The following is a 21,962-nucleotide window of genomic DNA, read 5'->3' on the forward strand; positions in this document are numbered from 1 at the left end:
TGGGTTAAGAGATGACCATGCAACAGCCTAATACATTTTGTCATTAAAATGATCTTGCATAATCCACAAGGTAGACAGAGATCAAGCAGTATTTTTCCATGAGGATAACATTACTGCTAAGAATCGTAATTAAGCAGAAAGTCCTTCACATGAGTGGATGACCATGCAAGAGACTTACCACAAAACAGTGCTGCAAGTCTTCAGCATTAAAATTTGTAAAACATTTTGACATGTTTGCTGAGGGCAAATTAATTTTGGAATGTTCTGCAGCAAAATCTAATGTTCTGTGGTGCCTCAGTGCTGGATTTTGTGACATTTGAAATTTGTATGGGATCATGGAACTGCCTAGAGACAAACTCAAAAAACTGGGTTCTCAGTAACTATGATAATCTACTCCTTTGTTACTGAATTTAGTAATATCCTCTGGTTATCTTTTGTACGCTGTAAGCTGCAGCACAGTGTCTGTTTTGCAGCACAGTATCTGTTTTACCCAACACAGGATGGAGGAATTTTTTTTCCCAGCAATATTCCGTGTTATAGCTACTTCCTGCTGGTTGCTAAGGAAGAGAATGACAGCAGAACAGCTGCAAACAAGACGTGAAAAAAAACCGAAATGATTCTAAACAATTTAATCACAACACGGGTAGCTTCTCATTTTAATATTATAGGAAAGAGTATGTGGCTGGAAATATCTCAAAGTCAATAATAAGTTCTGGTCTATTATAATCAGCTGGAAAGCACCTTTTGGCTCAGGAGGAAACGTGCCTAATTATTTATATGCTGAAACAGCCAGACTACCTTTCTACTTGTAGGGAGGGGAAGTTCATTCAAAAAGCAACCTGAAACTTAAATTCCCCTGCTCCTTTCCTACTACTATTTCAAACCGTATCAAAATCACCACTGCAAAAGAAAGGTCGGAACTGCAAAAACCACTTTGCAATAGTTATTCCAAATACCAGCATCACAGAATTTAGGAGGGATGTGTAGAGGTGCTTTTGTCCAGCCCCCCACTCAAAGCACATGCAACCCCATCGGCATGCTCAGAGCCATCCAGTTGATTTCTTAATAACTCCAAGGACGGAGATTCCATAGTCCAAGTCCCTCATCTTGCATTCCTAAAATTAATTGTTTTCATCCTTTTAACTAATCAGAATTACTTGATAAATTCAGCAGTCACTAAATTCTTTCAAACTTGATTTTTTAGTTGGTTAAGTTTCAACCCCATTAAGTTGTTTGAGCTAAAAAATAAGATGAATTCAGGGGCATTTATTTTGAATGTCTGTTTTCACAGCTACTGAACAACTCAACTAGTCTCCACTTTACCGAAGTCAAACATCCGAACAAGGAAGGCCAAAAGTTTGAATATGCAATAACTTAGGGTGAATTAATTTGTAAAGGCATATAAATTCTTACATTGAAAGGTTTGTCTTTATTTTTTATTTATTTTAAGGCAGAACAATTACTTATTTACATTGCCTTAATAGCATTAAGAATAATGATCAACTTAAACATTGCAAGAGTGCTAGCTTTTTCCATGAACCAGATGCATGGATTGACAGCTAGACCATTTGATCTACCCTACCTTTTGAAGATACATTTTGTGATGGTGTTACTGTTGGAGAGTTAACTGTAGGTGAAACATCTGAATTGCTTCCAGCACCAACCTCATTAGGCTTGGCCTTTTTTGGAGTTACACTGTTGCCTTCAGAAGTAGCAGGACGCTTAGATACAAAAACACTCTCATTCAGACCTAGTGGTTTAAATTAAAAAACCTCAGTTTTTTTTCCATAGTATATTACAAACACATTACTGATGCCTATACTTTAAAGGATGGACAAGTCCAAATACAGCAGTTAAGATTCCCCTAACATCATAATCCATGCAGAAGGTAAGAAAACTATATCCAACTCAGAATTTTCTAAGACAGTGGAGAAGAAAAAGGTAAAGGTGAAATATATACAGCCCCATCTCTAAAACCAAGTAAATCATACTGTGACCAACTGAATTTCTTTGGCCTGCTTTTCACATCTTGACCCACACTCATCTCAAACAGATTCTTAACTCTGTAAAACATTTTGAGACTTCAGTTTGCACGCAAAATACTACCCAAAATGAAAATAGTGTTGTTACTTCTAATGAGCAATCATAGCATGCCTATTTTGCTCTATTCTGATAAAGATGCTGATTCACTAATTGTTTGCAGTACTTCTTCTAAAAATAAATAAATAAACACTATAAACAACTCTGAAATTCAGAGTTTCAGTGCCTAATAAACTGGTCCTTCAATATTTGGCTCTCTCTTGTCCTGAAACCAACGTCTCTGTTACTGTAAGATTATCCTTGGATTGGAGAATCATCCAATTGATGTAATCTTGATACAGAGATCAATCTTCAAACAGACCTGAAGCACAGCTACATACCAGTAATTCTGAGGTGACAGCACAAGCTTTCAGTAATTCTCAAGTGACAGCACAGACTGCAGACAGCTTTTACACTATGATGAACTATGAGGAGGACAAGACTTGCAGAAAGTAACTCCCAGACACAATGATATCAAGTAAGGAGATTCTTGTACATTCCCCTCCCAACCGTCTAACTGCTCCAATGACTTCTTTGGGTCTAATAAAAAATGAACTACTATTTTTAAAAGCCTTTCCAATGATCAGAGATAACTTGTGTTACATAAAATTATTCAAACCACCATGAAAAAATAAAAAACCAAGCCACTGGTTCACCTCCAAGTTGTGTTTACCCTGTGTTAGCTATCTACAGGCAGCAAACAGTCTCCCTGTTCAATCCAAAGAATCTCAGCAGAAAATGTTGGCATTTGAGCATTTGGACATTTACCACATTACGCCTCATATACAGGAAAACGTAATTCACTTGTTATATATGTATTTAATGATCCTAGTATTCTCCTTCTGAGTATACCCTTCCGTAATAACCCACTTCTTCCTGACATAAATGAACATATTAAGCTCAAATACCTCAGCCTGTGCTTGTTTGCCAAAGACAACACATTCACAAAATAAACAGGTCATTTGCTAGATAATACTACTTCCTAGATTTTGTTTGTTTTACATTTACTTATCCTTGATCACAGTTTTCATACAACTGGTATAACTTTTGCACTCTTCTGCATCACTGAGGCCATTTGAGCATCAGGCCATCAACCTGGAGCAGGCACAGTTTAAGAAAATATAATTAAATATCTGTCGTTGTGTAAGAAGGGAGTGCATTAAGACAGAAGGTCTGATTTTATAAGAATCTTCAGTAAAATACTTAATTTTACTAAGGAAAACCTGATATACAAAAAAGGCAATCTTTACAGGTTAACAAAATTGGTAATACTTTAAATTTAATAAGCTTGGCATATCTGTGACACAAAAAATTTGAAGATCATTTTGTATATTCATACAGGTAAGGATTCTTACCTTGGTTTATACACCTCTGATCTAATAAATTTCCTCTTTCAGAAAAGTGATAATACTAGGAGAACATATATCCATTTGCATTTGAATTCTGCTGTTCATTCATTAGAAATATTTTAAGGCATATTTTGAAAAATAAACAAAACTATTTTAAATATTATTTAATATCTAGCCTATGCAAATCAGTCCCTGTTCTGACTGACTTATCTTTTCAACGTGCCTCTCTAGTTTGGTGTATTGACACCAAATTTCCTCTGATCACTGATGCTCCAGACTAGTTTGTCCAATGCTCCACCCAACATACCACAATCTGAAATTGTCAGGGACTCCAGGTACTTGAGCCCAGAGCACACAGTTGCTGTTTGGTTTTGCAGTTTGCTTATGAAGTCTATTACCTTCACTTCATGCTACTAGTAAATACTTTTGTAAATATTTTGTAGTTATTATGAAACAGTTGACTATTAACATACACACAGCATCACTATATATGATATTGAGAATTACTGCAAAAAGAAGCCACAATATGGTAAAAGATATTAAAAATGGTAACCTTGAATAGAGGTGGTATATGTAATCTGATAAATCACATCATATTAATCGAATAGGGACATGAAAGCCTTCTCAGACCTGTCCCTCACCAATGCTTCCATTAACCTAGTGATACGAACGTATGCATACACTTCGGACAGCTCTTCAATACCACAGAATAGTTTTTCTGTTGGTTATGGCATTTTCTGGTTCCTCCAAGTGCGTAGTTTCACATACATCCCCAGTGCCCATCCAACATCCAGGTAAGAGCTATCAGTACAGTTTAACCTCTCACCACCGTTTAGCAGCCTAGCAAAAAGGTTGGTTAGTGTCTGCTAGCAGTTCCTCATTTGCATGGTTCAAAGACCTCAGGAACAAACATTTATGCTATGTTGAGCTAAAAATTGTGTATTCTTCAGTGACTCCACATGCAGAAGTTAAACTATCCTGCAGAGTACCACAGGCTGGTTCCCAATAAGACTGCACATTGAAATACCATATTCCAGAATGCTTTGTGCCAGCAGTGCTGCCCATGAATTAGAGGAAGCACAACACCAACAGAGGCAAGTAGGCATCAGCACATACAACCAAACCAAATGTAAGAGCCTTATGTAACCTTATCATGCCAGCCAAACCACAAAACACACAGATACTTCTTGGGAAATTAAGTTAAATATTACATTAGCCTCCTGTGTCATACAGGAATAAAAGAGACACAACTTTGAACCAGGAATTATAAACCTTTTCATCTATTTTCTCTGTCGTATATCTATCTTACTGAAATATACAAACTAAGTACGGTATATATATATACTACAGTCCTTGATGCCTTTAAGTACTTCATTTTTCCTGATAAGAGCCTAATATAAGTAACTGTTAAATATGCAAGCAGGTTTCATAAATTAGAAAAATACAATTAAACTTTAATACCTGTGGCTTTGGAGAACTAGGGTTGAATACTGAACCATTTGCAATAAATAAAAGCCTCATTTGCTTTACAAAAAGCTATTTATTCCACTAAGACAAGAATCAGATCACAGAATAGACACATGCAAAGAAATACACTACCTTCATTGATCAGTAGCTGCAGTGAATGCCTTAGCTAGAGATGCAAAATCATCATACCAAGCAACAGAAGAAGCTACCAGTCATTCTGTTTTATGTTACTTTTAGTATGACCTATTAAGCCATTCATTATAGATAGCCTGTTACCTTATGGAAGAATCAGAAGTGTTTGTCATCTATAACTTACAGACTGAATCCTAGGATTCTGTTCAGTTATTAGAGAAGTGCAATCCTTCACAAAAAAAGGGAAAGTTTCAAGTTACAACCTGTTTAAGATTGAATACACTGCATGCTTCAAATCTATTCCACCTGCTATGAAAAAAGGGGGTTGTTTGTTTGTTTGTGTTTAGGTAGGTTAAATAGTTCCTGTTGAAATACCGTTTAGCTAGATGAAAAAAATAAATTAGTTGTCATATTGTACTCTTTTCCTTCCCCTCCTTTTTGCACAGGATCCTTTTGATCCCATTGATTCCAACTGCTATATATAGCAGTCAGGAAACCAAGACCATCATCATTGGGAATCCACTCAGCAGACTCAGGAAGTTCTTCTGGCACTGTTCCACAGCCCCTCTCTTGCTAACAGCCATTTTTATTCATGCTAGTCGAAGAGTGCTGGATATACAGAAAATGAGCCTTTAACTGTCAAAAGAATTGCAGTGTACCTGGCAATATTTTTTTTTCCATCTAAATGACCATTACAAGACATCAGTTGATATTACAGTCAGTCTAATGCAATGAAAAGCAAAGTCTGACAACACAAGGCTCTGAAGTTTAATTCATTAAACATTATATAGTGTTATGTACAGGGGGAAGAAAAAAAAGTAGCTATACTATATTCTAAAAATCCTATTTAAAATTATAACCCAAAGGTCTGCACTACAGTTAAATGACATTATGCTGTTTCTTTCTCTTATCAACTACTACAGTTATACCCACCTGTTACATTCACTGATGGCCCAGTCTGGTACTGTGGAACTCCCGAGTTCTCTCTCACACCAAACAGTATACCAGATGTATTATCTGGTGCAGCTGGTGGAGAATCCATAATATAATCCTAATAAGATATTTTCAAGAGGGAAAAGAAATTTGAGGTTTAACATTTTTTTACTTGCAGGCTTCAAAGGGTTTATCTTAAAAACATACGACGGCTTACAAGTACTCATAAGTACTCATCTCTAAATCAAGTTCATTACAATCTCCCCCAAATAGTTTCTTTTGACATTTAAAGAAGTTTGCAACTCTTATCAGTGGTTGTTAATTTAGTCACAGCTGTATATCAAAAAAAACACCCAACCATATGACCCAAGAAAGCCCATTTTATGAAATATTACTAGAACTATGTGAATTGCTAATTGTAATTACTTTTGTTTAAAAGTCTGATGTTTCAAATTATACTTGAATTGTTCTGACAACTGTTGAGCTTTCTTCCTTCAATACAAGCTTATACATTTGCCTGTTACTCTTGTGTAACTGCTACTACCTGCATTTTAAAAGAACAGAAAACAGAACTGGAAGTAGCATAAACTTGCTGCAAGCAGAAGTCTCTTAAAGATGAGATTATACCAGTCGAATTCTATGAAGTGATCAAGTTTTAATGAAAGTAAGGAGGTATCTACAACATGTTGACTGTGAATGGCACTCAGACTTATGGTATCACTAAGGGATATTTTTTTTTCTTTTATGTAGGATAATTTATAAGGGATTTCTTGAAATAATACAGTTTAACTCCCTTTTCAAAGCACAGCTAATCTAAAAGTTAGTTTGTGTTTCTCAGCACCTTGATGCTTTTGAGCATCCCCAAATACAGGTATCCTTTTACCCTTCAATTTAAAAGGTTTGCCCTTTAGTACTACCATAACCTAAAAAATGAAACAGAGTCCGCATTTCTCAGCCACAACACAGAAAACTTGCCCCTAAACACTTTCATTGATCACCCAACATGTAGTGTTTAGAGCGAAGGAAATGTCAAATTTAGTTCTTATTAATATTCAAATTTAGAGGCTGTGGTAGGTGAAAAACACACTTCCCAAGATCATTAGTATCGCTCACATCTCAATAGGCTGTTCATACTAACTAAAACAATTTGGAACACAAAATATTTTCAGCAATAGCAGTAATGAGTTAAGAAAAACCTTATGATAGAATTGCATTAAATCTCCACATTGAGGTATAAATGGCAAAATATTGGCACTTGATCTTTCTACTCTGAAATAATGCAATTAGTTGCATTAACTTCGTTATGCTGTCCTTTGAAACAAAAGACTAGACAGAATTATCCCCACTTTCTTAAAACATGATCACCTAACACTTACACACACACTTTGTCATCAATGTATCCATGAGACAAAGGCCATAATCTTTTTGCTGTAAAGATAAGTCTCTTAATATGCTTCCCACTCCACTAAGTCGGCACAACTGTAAAAACATCCTGGTAGAAGCTGTTACCTTTTTAACTACCACCATTTTGACTAAACCTGATGGAAACAAGTCTAAAGGCAGTGCACAAATACACACACAGGTATGATAATTTGTTTTAGGACTCTTAAGTACCAGAAAAGATTGGAACAAAGTGAGGGCTTTTTCTTCCTACCCCGTTTTTGTTGTAGAGCTCTGAAATGAAGACCCTGCAGGGCCCTAATGATAACAAAGAGCCGTTCTTCCCGAGCAATCTAATTCAATCTAAGTAAGTTAAGCAAAGGTGTAGCTGTTGAAATCATGATAATGCTAAAAACATTAACTACTAAACTTCTTTGCTGTATTTGTTACAAGTAAAAACTATAAGCAGGAGTTGTAACAGAGCAGGTTTTACTGTATCCACGATGGCTTCAGACTAGCTGGTGAAATTATAAGTGAAGCCCTTAACCTGCAAACCCCAGTTCTAAAGCAACTAATGCTCAGGTGGTAAGCCTGATGTAGGCTCCTTGGGTGGAGGACTTTGCACACCACCATTTAAAATATGACCAATACAATACATATACACAAAATTTGCCACTCTTACTACTTTGCAGTTTGCTTTTAAGTGCTGATATAATTTCAGCTTTCTTCAATAAACTAGGTGTTTCAATGGCATGTGTACACCTCCCTAGTATATACTAAACACATCTGGTGAGCAAGAAAGTAAAAGACTGGAAATTCAGTCTCATTTTTCTCTAAATGTCCCCTTCTGTTTAAAATTATTCTTTTCATATAATTTGGTTCTGTTGTTTTACATACAATAAAAAATAAAAAATATTATCATGCTTTAGAAAGCAAAAACATTTTAAATAATTAAATAAGGCAGCTTTACCGTGTCAATGAAAAAAATCAAACTAACACGTACAGGTGCCCTCACGTGCAGAAAGTCTAAATCCAACAGCCTTATAAATGAAGCTCCGAGGGCTCAAGTAAAGAAAAAAACAAAACATTGTCACTCTGTTTTTCAGAAGACTAGTAACAATTTTAGACTCAACGTGCATGCTGGGTTTCCTAACTGTAGAAACTGACACGCCAAACTGTAACCAAATCCACGTAGAACTGGAATGATGCATGGTATTGGACCTTTGCTCTTTCAAAATTTAACTAGGAAGAACTGAAACCTGAATCACACTCAGACTGAGGAATGTGCCTAGCCATTACGGGAAAGATGGACAGAAGTGGCTAGGGCTTACTGGAAGGCATTCTGAATGCTGAGTCATAGAAAATCTTCATTGATGAGAATGAATGAGTCTTAAAGAAGAAGATAACCTTATGATATCATATACAACAGCAGTAGCTCTGAATTAATTAGGACTGGTGTAGACAGTACCACCGAAGCCAAATTCAATTCAGAATTTTTGGAACTGATTTAAAATAGTGCAGTAACAAGAACACAAAAAGGAAGAATCAAGTTGGGAAGAAACAGAAAACGTGTGAATAGAAGTGTCATATAAAGTCCAAGGTAGAAAAACATTAATATAAAGCAGTGGTCCCAAGAGAAATAAGACTAGATACAGGGGAAAAATATCCCCAAACCTTAAGGAGCTCCTGAATGAAGACAATTCTAGCCAAGGACATGAACCAAAATAAAAGTAGCATACATATGACACTAGAGAAGAGCAAACGACAATGTGTCAGGAGTGATACTAAAAACCACAGAACATTGCCCGAGAAGCTGAACTACAGTACCTCATTAAAAATAAAAGCACAACAATCAAGCCTTCCCCCCCCCCCCCCAAAGTATGGTTTAATAAAGTGGCAGAACAATACAAGGATAAGGAAGCAAACTATCCTAAATAAGGCTGAAACTGGAAATACAAATCTGAATCTGGAAGAGTTAAGTTGGAGAGATGGAAGAGTCACCTTCAGTATGTTCTAAGCAAGGAAGAAAACCACCACCAGAACAGTCTTCCTAACAGTACTCAAGAATAACATCTTAAGAACACACTTAGGATAAACTTAAAAAATTAAAGAGCTCATGAAAGCCACGATCAAAACATCAACACTGAAAAGAAACCATACAATATGAGATAGTCTCAACTGTGTAAGCTTTAAGAGACCACAGAATATATATGCACTGGGCATCCCACAAAAGGATGCTCTGCTTTGTAAAGCACATTGATCTAACTTGGAATAAAGACAGAACAGACTAATATATGGTTAGAGATACTTTCCTACATCATGCACCTTGAAAGCCGCATTTCTAGCTGCAACTGCTTTACATAGGTGTATCTCTACCAGTAACAAGAACAACCTGCAGGTTTTGGCAAAGTAAAAAAAAATTGTCTAAGTCAACTCTGACATTCCTGTTACAAGCAAACTTGATAAATGAGAAAGAACTTTCAACAAAAAGGAGTGCTGTGTGTATACCATCTTTAACCTTCAAAAGAAATTACCATCATGCGAGTTATATCCCGCTTACATATGTTTTGCAGCTCAGCTTTCCTAGGTCTGCTTACTCAAAGGTTTCCTAATAAAAACATTTTAGAGGCCACTAGCAGCTTTATCTATTAGAACAGAAACACAGAATTTGTATGTGAGAGAAGTATGGGAGGAAGCTGTCTCATGCAACAGAGATTCTGCAAGACATCTTAACATCCTTTTGAAGGATTTAGTAAAGCATACTACATCATGAGTAAGCCTTGATAAAACTCACAGATTGGAATATGTGTATACATTAGGTGATATAGCAGACTTTTCTGTATTAACTCAGGCTGCTTTATAAAGACAAATTTAAGAGGACTTCAGAGCCAAGCTGTATGTCCTATTGACATCTGGCCTTTTAATTATATCACTGTTTTAGGCCTTCATACATGCCATGACAGACTAATTTAATTAACACGTTTCACTAGATGTGCCCAAAAATTTCTCTTTGCAAATTGTCAATCAACTCCTGAAGACTCAAAATTGGAAAGTACGAATTCCTTCCTAACAAATCTGCCAGAGATCCAGCTAAGCTACGCAGGCAACAATTCTATTGCATAGTTTTTCTGAAAATCCAGCACCACCAATGATTTAGCCACAAATCATAAGAAGAATACCTAATTCTCACATTCTAACAGCCTTATTCTTACTTATTTTCCCTTGTTCAGTAAAAGCAGAATATATGAAGACTGAAAGATTTTCATTTATACCTAAAGACTGACATGTCTGTAAATTTGCGTGGATTGTGGAGACGGTGCCCACTTCATTTTAGCCTGACAGTAGCAGCTAATACAGTAGTCACATTGCCTAAACAGTCTCAGCTTAAACATCACACCATAGTTTACCTCATACAAACATAAAATGTCAATCTTCATTCTTTCTCTCTCACAAGCATCCAACAGGTAAGGAAAAAAGCCAGCATCTAACCTGACTCCCTGAAGTTCTGAGGGAGTCCTGAGGTTCCCTGGCTCTCTCTGAAGATCTACAATATATGACTTGTGTACCTAATTCCCTTAGGCTTTTAAGAAAAAGCAAGTATCTTGCAAGAGCATTTCAGCTACTCACCCTACAGCTTATGGCTGCTTGCACCCCCATTCTCATACCACAGTTTCACTACAGCTGCCAAGTGAACCAAGAAGCTACCACAACAGCATTGTCTCAAGCAGCCATACCCCAAGAGAGGCATTGTAAAAATCATGTGGGAAAAGCTAAACACCAAATGCAAGTCACTGCAAAATGAAATTAATTCATCAATACGAAGGATCCATCTCTAAGCAAAGAATGCATCTCTGTAATATTTAGAGAATGGGATTTCCCATCTTTTCTCCATATAAGCTAAAGAAAATCATCTAAACCACATTGATCTATGCTTAAGATTTTTCAATTAATTCTGCTGTTATTAGGTAAAGCTACCATCCTTGAGCCCTGCAACACATTCTAAACACAGTAAGAGTTTGTAAATCAGTATTTTCAATATATATTTTAATTATGCAGAGCAAGGTTATGGTCCTAGAATCTTTACAATTTACGTAATGGTAGTCAATAATCTAGTGCAGGTCTTCAAATCACTCTACTAAGTGAGTCAGTATGTTCCTCATTAATTTACTCAAAAGCAAACTGAGTATTTTACAGTTTAAGGGAATAAAAATTTACCTGATTGAGTATTACAGGCTGTGTTGTTACAGTAGTCACTGGCCTGGATACAGGTTGAGCCACTACAGGAACTGTGATATTTCTTGATACTGGCTGTGTCGTCACTGGAATGGTTACAGGTCTGCTAACAGGCTGTGATATTCCAGAACTTGGCCGGGGCATCTGCTGTGTTGATAAACATCCAGCAACTGGTCTCTGCAGTGTCTGTGAAGTTCCTGAAACATTCACTGGTCTAGACAATGGCTGAACTGCTACAGAGCTAGTTGTAGGTCTGGATACAGACTGAAAGACTGATGAAACAGGCATGGCACTGGGGCTGGAGGCAGATGTCGGATAATGGTGACTGTCAGGCTTGAATGTAGTAACAGTACCTGTTGCAAAGGATTCCAAAGTTATCTTTATATAATTTTGTGGTCAGACATTTCATAAGTTTTGTGGTTTCGAGTGTGTTTGTTTTTTAATTACCATATTAGGACAATATAGTACCTCTACTGGGTGCACCATTCTGTATCCCCCTTCGTGATGAGCTGAAGTTGACTCTGTTCAATATATCTGTCAAAAGTTACATTTATCTTAATTGCAGTTAAATTAATAGCTTAAACTCTTTGCAAATTAAAAGCAGCATTCATGTCCACTAATTATGCCAATTAGGATTTGACTTATGAATCAGAATATTATTTCTAAAACAAATAACCTTACAACACACAATGTCATTTGTATGAGTTAAGACATGCTCTTCTACTCTGCTTTTCTTAGGTTGGCTAGCTCACCTAAGAATCTCAGGTTTTATTTTCTTGGAGATTAAGACACAAGTAAGAGTGTAAACAAAATAAGAACACTTCACAAAGATTTAGCTCTGCTGATTTTAAGAAATGCATTTATTCATTTCTGTTTGTTGCATACATAGAAAAGAAGTTCCCCAACTCTACAACTGCTCCACAGAAAAGGAATCATTTTCTTTAAATCAGTTACTAAACGATTTCCAATCTCAAGTTCCCAGTGCCAAAGGAAATGAAGAGAGCAGCAATTACAGGAGCCATATTGGAAGTGTATTACAATCAGATTGATTTTCTTACATATCCCACACAGCAGTATATGACCAGAGTTCTAACTTGTTGGAAAAAGGTGGAGTTTCTTAGATCTAATGCTTACTCCCTACCTGGTATCAGCAATATTCCCCAACTGTCTACATCTTTTTCTATGATTACAATGTATTTGCCAGAATATTACAGCAATATTGATCAAATTAAAATATTCTTCTACCACCAGATTTTCAATGCATTTAATGCTACTGTCAAGTTTCTTGCTCTGACATGTGAAAATATGCATATGAAATTAGATAAATGTTCCAAATCAATACGATTGAAAATACCTTCTCAAACCAGGGTCAAATTACATCAGGATCTCAAACGAGGTATTAAAACTTCTGGAAATTGTGCTTAATAACCTCAAGGCTGCTTCCACAGACAACAGCTCATGAGTATGCAGTCCCCAGGTTGATAAATAAATCTAACAGCAGCAGAGCTCAGATCACAGCTCTCAACCTGTCACCTGCATTTAGATCATACTAATGAAAAAGCAGCTACGAGCGACAGATTCAAATAGGTTTGCATTTTTTAAGATAGGAGAAATTTACTTCTGCAATAATACTATTTTTACTTCAAATGACGCAGTCTATGAGCAAGGATTAACTTAACTCAGGATTTACCCAAATATGTACATTTTCATGTTTATTAACAAATCTATACCCCACATTTTAATTCCAGAGCCAAAACAAAAACCTTTGTCTACCCCCCCATAAAAAACACAACGCAACAAAAGAACAAATCAAAAACAGACAAGCAAACAAAAAACAGCTACCCTAAAAACTTAAAAGTTATGGTTCACAAAAGATATTCAGCTCCAGGCAGTCTGATACACAGACAATTCAAATCCTAAAATATAAAGGTAGAGTTTACTATTTATAAAAACAACATTTCAGAAAACCAGTGATTTGAAATAAACTAGATTCACAGGACAACTGATTCTTCATAGACTTGACATGCCGTTTCCCCTCCCCCTTCAAAGTATTATTTTTCCAGTTTGTGTAAAACAGTACTGAACAATAACAAGGTAACATGGAGAACAACATTTTAAAGTAGCAACAAATTACAAGTTTATGTGTATGAAAAAGTAAGCAAGAAAAAATGAGCAGTAACTGTAGGAGAAATAAGCAGTTGGAGGAAACAGTAAAGCAAGCAAAGCGTGAATTACTTTTCATCCCACTCTAACTAATCCTCCAGTATGGCAGAAGAGACACTTTGCCATATGTAACACTGGGCCAGCATGTCAAGGCTGAGGTCCTTACCTATTTCCTTCCCATTTTCAACATCAGTCTATAGAAACTGATAAATGCATTGTCAGAAGGTTAAAAAGATTGCTATGTATTGCAGAAAACATACCTTTCAGAAAAATTAAGAACAATACGCACATCTCCATTTGTCATCTGATCAGACAGGAATTTTCTCAAGCAAAAACTAAATAGTAGCGGTAAGCAAAGCTGAGTTCATTGTGGCTTGCCTATCACGAACAACGATTCTGCAGACTGGAGCCTGACTACTGCCAGGTCGTACTACTTACAAGCCAGAGAAGAACTGAGGTCATTCTTCCATAGCTGTTTTTGATAGTCAAGTAGGAGATTACAAAGAGAAAAGTTAGGGAAAGGGAAGGAAAAGAGAAAGTAACAAGTTACATCATAAGTGCTTTTATGTGTGTCAGGACTGAGTATGGGCAGCAGAATTAGATGCATACATTGCAAGTCTGTATCTTTTACCAAAGTTCTTGAAGCTGCTGAATTATATCAAAAACATAGTTTTCACTTCAAACACCTATTTCTATCGTTTTGACCAGGAAATAACCTTTATACTGACTGCAATGAACCTTTGTGTATTTATTGCTCTGATGTCTAGCACTTTAGTAGTTCACTTTCATGATCTACTGCTGATGACCAACAGTAATCCAAAGGTCTTTAGGCCTCCATAAAAACAGTTAGGGTATTTTCTTAATCCTTTTAGAAGTCAGTAACTGAAGAAAACTTCTTAAACCAAATTTCAAACATTCTTCCAAAGGTTCAAGAGGATCTAGACTATTTTTCAAGTATTCAAAAACATTAACCATTGAGAACTATTTTTAGGTGAGAGAGCTTTAACATCAACTTCAATGCTTCTCGAATACTTAAGACGTTATTGTCCACATTTTTAAGCTAGTGCAAAAAGTATTTAAGTAGACTTACTATCCCAGTGAGTAACAAAGTAAAACAGAGCTCAGATGCAAGATGAAGGTACTATAAATGAAAATGACTGAACAGCTAATAGTAGCTCCAAAGTCCATGCAGCAGAGTGTGGCAAAGAGCCTAGTTTAACATTTTGCATTGAAATTCTTTATTGCAAACAACAAACGTTCAGAAAATGACTATGAAAATCTCAGATACAAGCATAGCAGAGACAAGACAAAACCATGCAGCTGTAAACCTCCTTACCAGGCTGTCTTCTGTATCTGACAACTCGGGAATGCTTAGGTAAAACCTCCTAACATTTGACTACAAGATGGCCAAACACAGAGATCCAAAACTTTCATTACTGAAATTAATTTTAGTCACAAAAATTATGTTCTCCTTCACTTACCTGCCAAAGCCCAAGCACAGGAAAAACATGGAATTCTGATACATCTGCTGTCATCACAACCACCTAACCTCATTCCCTGCACTACCTGCAATCGGAGAGAACTACAGAACTTGATGAAAAAACTCAAATTTCATAGGGGGGTAATGAATTTATTAATAGAAATCTCTTACTTAGCAGACAGGATTGTACTATTTTCACATTAAACGATTTTCCTGTTTGTGCCTTTATTATACACACTTGGACAGTTACCATCGTTTTATCAGAATGATGTCCACACATTCTATCAACACATGAAATGAGTGGGGGGCGGGGGGCGGGGGGTGGAAGAGGGACTGCCACATGAAGACTTGAATTCATGCATGCTACTTCAGCAGAAACACTTCCAAGTATCTACTTAAATATTGACTATATTAAGAGCTATTGCATGGTTTCAGCATTGTCTGTACTGGACTTTTAACTATATTGTCAGTGCTAAAACCTTCAAATGTTCTTGTTTTGACTTGGGAGATTTAAGGTTACAGGTAGAGACAAGCTGTGCATTACCTGGATGTTAGGACAGAATTCCCTAAAAATTCCAATTTTCAGTGTAAGACAGCAAACTAAAGAACAGCTTTAAGATGTAGAATTTCTTAAATCTCACTAATTTTAAAAATCTCAATTTTCAATATAAGTTGGAAGTTTTATACCTTAAAACACCTCTTAAATTACGGAAAATGTTATCTTACATGTACTAGGCGGCTTTGAGCTTGAGATTTCTCCAACAAAGATTGGCTCATCATCATCATCATCCTCCTCCACTTCTTTCACTCTCTTCTGCCATGGTTCTAGCTCCTCTTCTTCACATTCCATAAACAATTCTGCCATCTCGAGACTAGACAGAAAAAACAACAATATTCAGTACTTTTGTGAGACAAATGCTTTACTGTTAATAAAAATTACTGCACTTGACAATAATTCCCAAATGGTCTCCCCCCACCATGTTCAATATAGGTTCAACATGATCTGACCTAGAAGATCTTCAGAGATCAGCATCAGAACTACCAATCACAAATGGTTCTGTTTGTTTTTAAATAAGCTGTGACAACTAACAAAGCTTTTCTCTTTCTTTTCACAACCTGTTACATAATCTTAAAAGCATTGCTTAACAATACAGGAAATAAGAATATAGGTTATTTGGAGTGTAATATATATATATATATGTAAAATAATTTATAATAGGACCAGTATTTTCATAAAACAAGCAACTGCTTCAGCAATAACCAGTATCAGAATGCCAGTAAAATTGTATTTGCTCTTCCTAAGACTTGGAGCTTCACAGAATTTGATGTCTCAGTTTTGCTTGATGATGCCAACAGTACCTCAAGCTTAGAGAGAATGTGATTGAAATTAATGAATAGTTTTGTTAAGTACATGAAATTCTATTCATGACCAGACTGCTTTGACAAAAACTGAAAAAAAGAACTCAAGAAACTTCTTTCATGAAGGCCATAATCAATACAAGAGTATTTCTTGTCTTATATCAGGCCCCAGCCACATAACCATTACTAATACTTCCCTTATTCTTGTGCTGATGGAATATTTACTTTACAAAGCAAACTAGCTAGGGAAGTTGGACTTTGAAAATCATTCTATTACACAGTGATAGTTGCCTGACACTGTAACTCCCTATACCTGGTGTGATGTCACAGCTGTAGCTCTAATAGCAATGCAAGGAAGAAGGAAGAAACGGATATTACCTTTCAGCAGCAACATGCAGTTAAACTGGCCTGTTTACACCATAAGTAACAAACTGTTTTTACCATTACTACATATATATTGATGAGAACAACTTTCCCTATTATTAGTAGTAAAATAATGATATTAACATAATTAAAGACTTTAATTTAAGGAAGTGTGCTAGGACCATTTTCTTATGTCGTTTAATGGATGCTGTAGTCTCCACATACTCAAAAGCCTTGCTGTTTTCTACAGTTGCAAGCAGATTTCTGCCCAGAGGCAGCTAGGAATTCTTGAAGGCAAGAGCTATTTGTACAGTCATTGATTTCAGAAATGCATCACAAACCCTGACTTCGGTTTTTCTTGAATACCTACAGCCCTAACACCAAACCTCTTAGTAAGTGTCAAAATTCAACTTCATCTCTAAAATCTTGATTCTGTTTTTCCACTTATCAACTGTCTACACTAAATCAAGCCCAGATCTTTTAGAAATAAAGCTTGTGTATGATGTCATTAACGACTAACAAAAAAAAGACTATATATATACTTGTATATATACCAGGTGACAAAATCAAGGCTATATTCATAAACTGCTACTTCTTAAACCAAACGATTCCTCTTTTAACACATCAAGGTTGTTCATTCAATGGAGCTTTCTGTGCAATTTCCCATGATCTTCTCTTTTCCAAAAGTATATCAAGCGCAACATATATATTAAACATTGGGTTAAGTTTCTTTTTTCAAAGTATAATTTTCAAAGTATAATTATGCAAAGTTAAGAATACTCATAATCTCTCAACAGTGTTTAAAATGGAAGTCTTCAGCACAGAGAGTGAGAAACTGTCTCATAAGAGTCAACAACTTCAGGATAGGAGCAATGAGCTGCTGTCAAAAATCATGGGGGAGCAGTCACAATCTGGGGGAGTGTGGCCACGGGGGTCAACAAGCCACATGGTTGGTGATAACATCGGACTCCATCAAGGAATGTAAAGAGTTTAGAGGGAACAAAGAAGGGTGATTCAGGAGATGCCTTGCCATCTCGAGTTGCTTGTTCTCCAGCCGTTAAGGCATGGAAGTTGCTGGGTGTTTGCGGTTGCCAGGCAAAGTTGTTGACCAATGAATAGTTAGTGGAAAAGGACTGCTGTGGGGCGAATGGTATAAGAAGGGAGCCTGTCCTCAAGGTAGGGATGCAACATGGATAATGAAGTTATGTCATCAATAAAGCAGCAGCAGTTAGTGATCCTAAAAGAACCCTGGTGTCCGTGTGGTCTTTACGCCACAACAATCCTGCACCAGCTTGCACTGAAGTGTGTGAGAGCGGGGCAGGAGGGTTGCGCGCCGAGTCTCGAGGATAACACAAAGTCGCAGAGCTACACTACTTCCTTCCTTCATCAGATTAGGATGCTTAAGTTAAACAAGGTGCTAGAAAAGAAGAGAACAGGACACTAGGCTAAGTGCTTGTCACAGGAAAAGAGGAAGAGCGTGGAGCCAATTTCCACTTTACACAGACAAGAAAGGCCACGTGCCAGGTCTCAGAAGGCGAAGGCCCAATCTCTTCCTTCACGGAAGGCCTTTGCTTTACTTACAGGGAGACTAAGTTTGTGAGACTTCAAGGCAAAATGAAAAATCATTTTCAGACACTTGGCTCATGGAACTGCTAACATGGGTATGAAGGGCGTGGGGGGTATTTTTATTTAAGAAACTTTATTTTATTGGACTTCAAAAAAGTAATCAGATACAAGATATACTCAGAGAAGGTGAGAGCACATGCAGTTACACAGAAAACACAGAATAGGCACCAACAATCTACATACTAGCACAGTTTTAACAAGATGCATGATAATCTCAGTTACAGCAGAATGCAGATGATTTTTTTTATCCAAATAAAAGTAAATTTAATAACGTAAGCATGGACAGTTAGAAGGTTACACCAACTATCAGCACTCTTATGAACAATTCTGTTTTATGAATAAGAAGGGTTTTCTCAAAAGGTGACTCAAAAAGTAGGACCACTCTTTAAAAGCAAGTATCAAGTTATTTTGGATCTTTTTTTTTTTTTATTCCAACAATAGGAATTTAAGGCAATGCTTTTACTGAGCCTAATGAGTTCCTGCCTTGTTTCTATACTCCTCCTTCAGTCATGATAGTACAGCTTTTCACAGGACTAGGACACGAACCTATACAGATTAAAAATAACCTTGCCTGCTAGCAGTTGAACTAGCATGACTGAGAGGTCAGAAAATGAGTGGCCTACAGAATTACAATCGCAGTAACGGGTAAAGGTTTGATTAAAGGAGGCATGCAGGAACTGCTCAAATTGTCTTCACTGCCACTATCTCCATCCATCTTTAGAGTACAATCAGCTTCCAAGTTTTCAACTTTTTAAACTTGATTAACGTAGAACCTCCATGCCAGGAATCCTTCTAGCTGTTCCTCTCAAAGCCAGCAACAACAGTGACTTCTTCCCCACTCTCCACAAGTATTTTCCAGTGGAGGTGCAGACTCCATTGTAACAAAGATAAAGTAAATACAGGTTATTGCCAGTGGGTTTATTTCTTTTTAATGTGTATAAACACAAATACACATTTACACATGTATCTACTCAAAAGTAGTCCACAGATCTGAGGTAGGTCCAAAACTCCAATGAAACGCTACATAAATAATCAAAGAAAGTGTTTAAAACATTATTCTAACCTAAAAAGTGTCAGAAAGCATCACCCTCCAGGGAGGCTGGGTGTTAGGAAAAGGTTCTTTATTGAGAGGGTGGCCAGGCACTGGTACAGGCTCCCCAGGGCAGTGGTCATGGCACCAAGCCTGTAGGAGCTCAAGAAATGTTTGGGCAATGCTCTCAGACACATGGTCTGATTTTGGGGTGGTCCTATGTGGACTCAGGAATTGGACTCGATGATCCTTGTGGGTCCCTTCCAGCTTGGGCGATTTTGTGATTCTATGAAAATTGTGAACAAATTCTTTAAAACATTTTTAAAGTATTGTTAGAATATATCAAGGGATTGCTTAAAAAAGCAATTAAGCAGTTAAAACAAAAAGGCTTCCTATTTTCACAACTGCGTGGTCGACACTTGTATGCATCTGTCCAGCAAAAACTAAGGCTAGTGATAGAAGTTCATTAGGCTAGCACAGATAATCAACATCCTGCAAAAGCATGAGCTCACAGAACACAGTTACCAGGCAAGCAACAAACTAAAAATCTGACAGAAAAACAAAAAAAAAAATCATCAACTCATTGCACAAATAACAGGCTCCTGATAAAGTATTTTAAAATAAGTATTTTGAAATTTGGACATCTTTATTTATCATGTTAGTTACATTTAAATACACATAGCTTTATTGAAGCCAGTTGTATTTATATCCTGCTTTTTACTATTGGGATTTACAATTGCTTATTTACACGGAAACAAGAGAAGTGATACAAACATTACCAAATATAACAAGACTGTGACAGCTGAAGCAAAAACAGCAGAAAGTGATCTGTCCAAGTGCCCCTTACAGACACTCAAATCAATGCTATAGAAAATCACGGCAAATACAGCCGCAGTAAGATATAAAGTTACTGAAAACCCATTTACTTCTTCAGATGCAATTCACTTGATCCACACTTAAGGTCAACACTCAACATTTCCAACGCTTGGTACTTTGGACTGGCTTAAAATAACTGAAACTGAATCACTGGTTTGAGGTTGGTAGTATACTTCGAGAGTGAGGGTATTTACATTAGCCAGAAAGTTTCCAGACTAGTCTTGTTTGTCATCTCTTCATAACAATTATCAGTGAATTATTCACCCATTAGTTTTTTTCACCTCCAGTTCAGTAGCTGTGCTTCTAACAGGAAAGTTGTACTATTTAAAACACAGACCTCGTGATGAGCACCTACATGGCGTTTTTCAAACAACTTCCCCCACAGACACATAACTTTGCATCGTGTTAGTTGCAGAGGAGCATGCAATCTGCAGCTTCACGAGGACGGATAGCAATTGTATTTTTAACGGGCGCTGCATTTGTTTCAGCAGCGAAGAAACAATGATGAAGTGGAAACCGAACCTGGAAAGTTTTAAAAAGCCAAAGCATAAACCAACTTCCCTCAGAAAAGAAAGAAAGAAAAAAAAAGGTTAAGGAAAGAGCAAAACCAAAGGAGCCAACGCTACCCTCTCAGCCAGGAGCTGCCGTAAGCTCCGCCTAGGGAAGGGCACCGCTGCCTCCCCAGCCAAGCCCCCAGTTCCCACCCCCGAGCCGGGCCGGCTGCGAGGCGGCGGGAGGGAGGAAGCCAAGGCCCGAGGGCAGCCGAACGGCGACCGCTCCGCCCGGGAGCCGCCCCAGGGCCGCCGCTCGGGGCCGGGCCGAGGCCTGCGGGCCGCAGCCGGAGGGAAGGAGGCCCGGCCCTGGGCCCGGCGCCCACCGCCAAGTGCCAGGGGCCCCGGGCGGCCTTGAGCGGGCGGAGCGAGCCCTCCCCGCGACGCCCCCGCGGGCAGACCCCCGGCACCCGCCGGGAGCCCGGCGAGCGGCCGGGGGAAGCCCTCACGGCCCGGCCTCCCCGCTCCGGGGACGCGAGGGGGCTGCGAGGCCGCGCTCCGACCTAAGATGGCGCCGGCCTGGCAGGCGACAATCCCCCCGCGGCCCGCAGCGGAGCGGGGCCGGGGCGGCCCGCTGAGGGGCACGGAGGCGGGCACCGAGCGGGCTGGCTTACCGTGCTGCGCCTCCGGAGGGGCCGCTCCCGGGCTGGCGGGGCGGGGAAGGGGGGGGCTGGAAGGCAGCCGCGCTAGCAGAGGCTCTGCTCCTCACATCGCCGGAGCGCGGCGCCCCACCTCAGCGCCGCCGCCGCCACCGGGGGAAGGAGGGAGGAGGCGGGGGGCGCCCGGCGCGAGGCCTGCCGGGTAGAGCGCGGGGCAGCCCCACAGCGCCGCCTGCTCGCCCGCCACGGCGGGGCGGGGCCGGGCGCCATGTGGCGGGCATCACGTGCCGCGCCTCACGGCTCCTCAGCCGCCGTGCCGAGGAGAGCCGCACGCAGAGTTAG

At 38.4% G+C, this 21,962-nt stretch overlaps 1 protein-coding gene across 11 annotated transcripts in view; it reads right to left on the minus strand.

The window, feature by feature from the left end:
• ZNF280D (zinc finger protein 280D) overlaps positions 1-21,826 on the minus strand; it is a 51,880-nt gene extending 30,054 nt beyond the window's left edge. For 3 of the 11 annotated variants that reach the window (XR_013938171.1, XR_013938172.1, XM_080551735.1), the window contains exons 1-7: positions 21,636-21,792; positions 15,943-16,088; positions 15,218-15,302; positions 12,042-12,107; positions 11,556-11,926; positions 5,961-6,078; positions 1,583-1,750 (exon numbers count right to left, since the gene is read on the minus strand). Coding sequence is in view for 9 of the 11 variants with exons in the window: in XM_080551735.1 (XP_080407861.1) it covers positions 1,583-1,750; positions 5,961-6,078; positions 11,556-11,926; positions 12,042-12,107; positions 15,218-15,302; positions 15,943-16,005 (871 nt within the window). In the remaining 2 variants the exon portion in view is untranslated. Of the gene's footprint in view, positions 1-1,582; positions 1,751-5,960; positions 6,079-11,555; positions 11,927-12,020; positions 12,108-15,217; positions 15,319-15,942; positions 16,089-21,635 lie in introns of those variants that run through there. The other 8 variants (XM_080551727.1, XM_080551728.1, XM_080551731.1 and 5 more) reach the window with 8 other exon arrangements.
• Positions 21,827-21,962: the final 136 nt, after the last annotated feature.

Source organism: Anser brachyrhynchus, assembly GCF_964034855.1.
Source record: "Anser brachyrhynchus genome assembly, chromosome: 11".
Taxonomy (NCBI): domain Eukaryota; kingdom Metazoa; phylum Chordata; class Aves; order Anseriformes; family Anatidae; genus Anser; species Anser brachyrhynchus.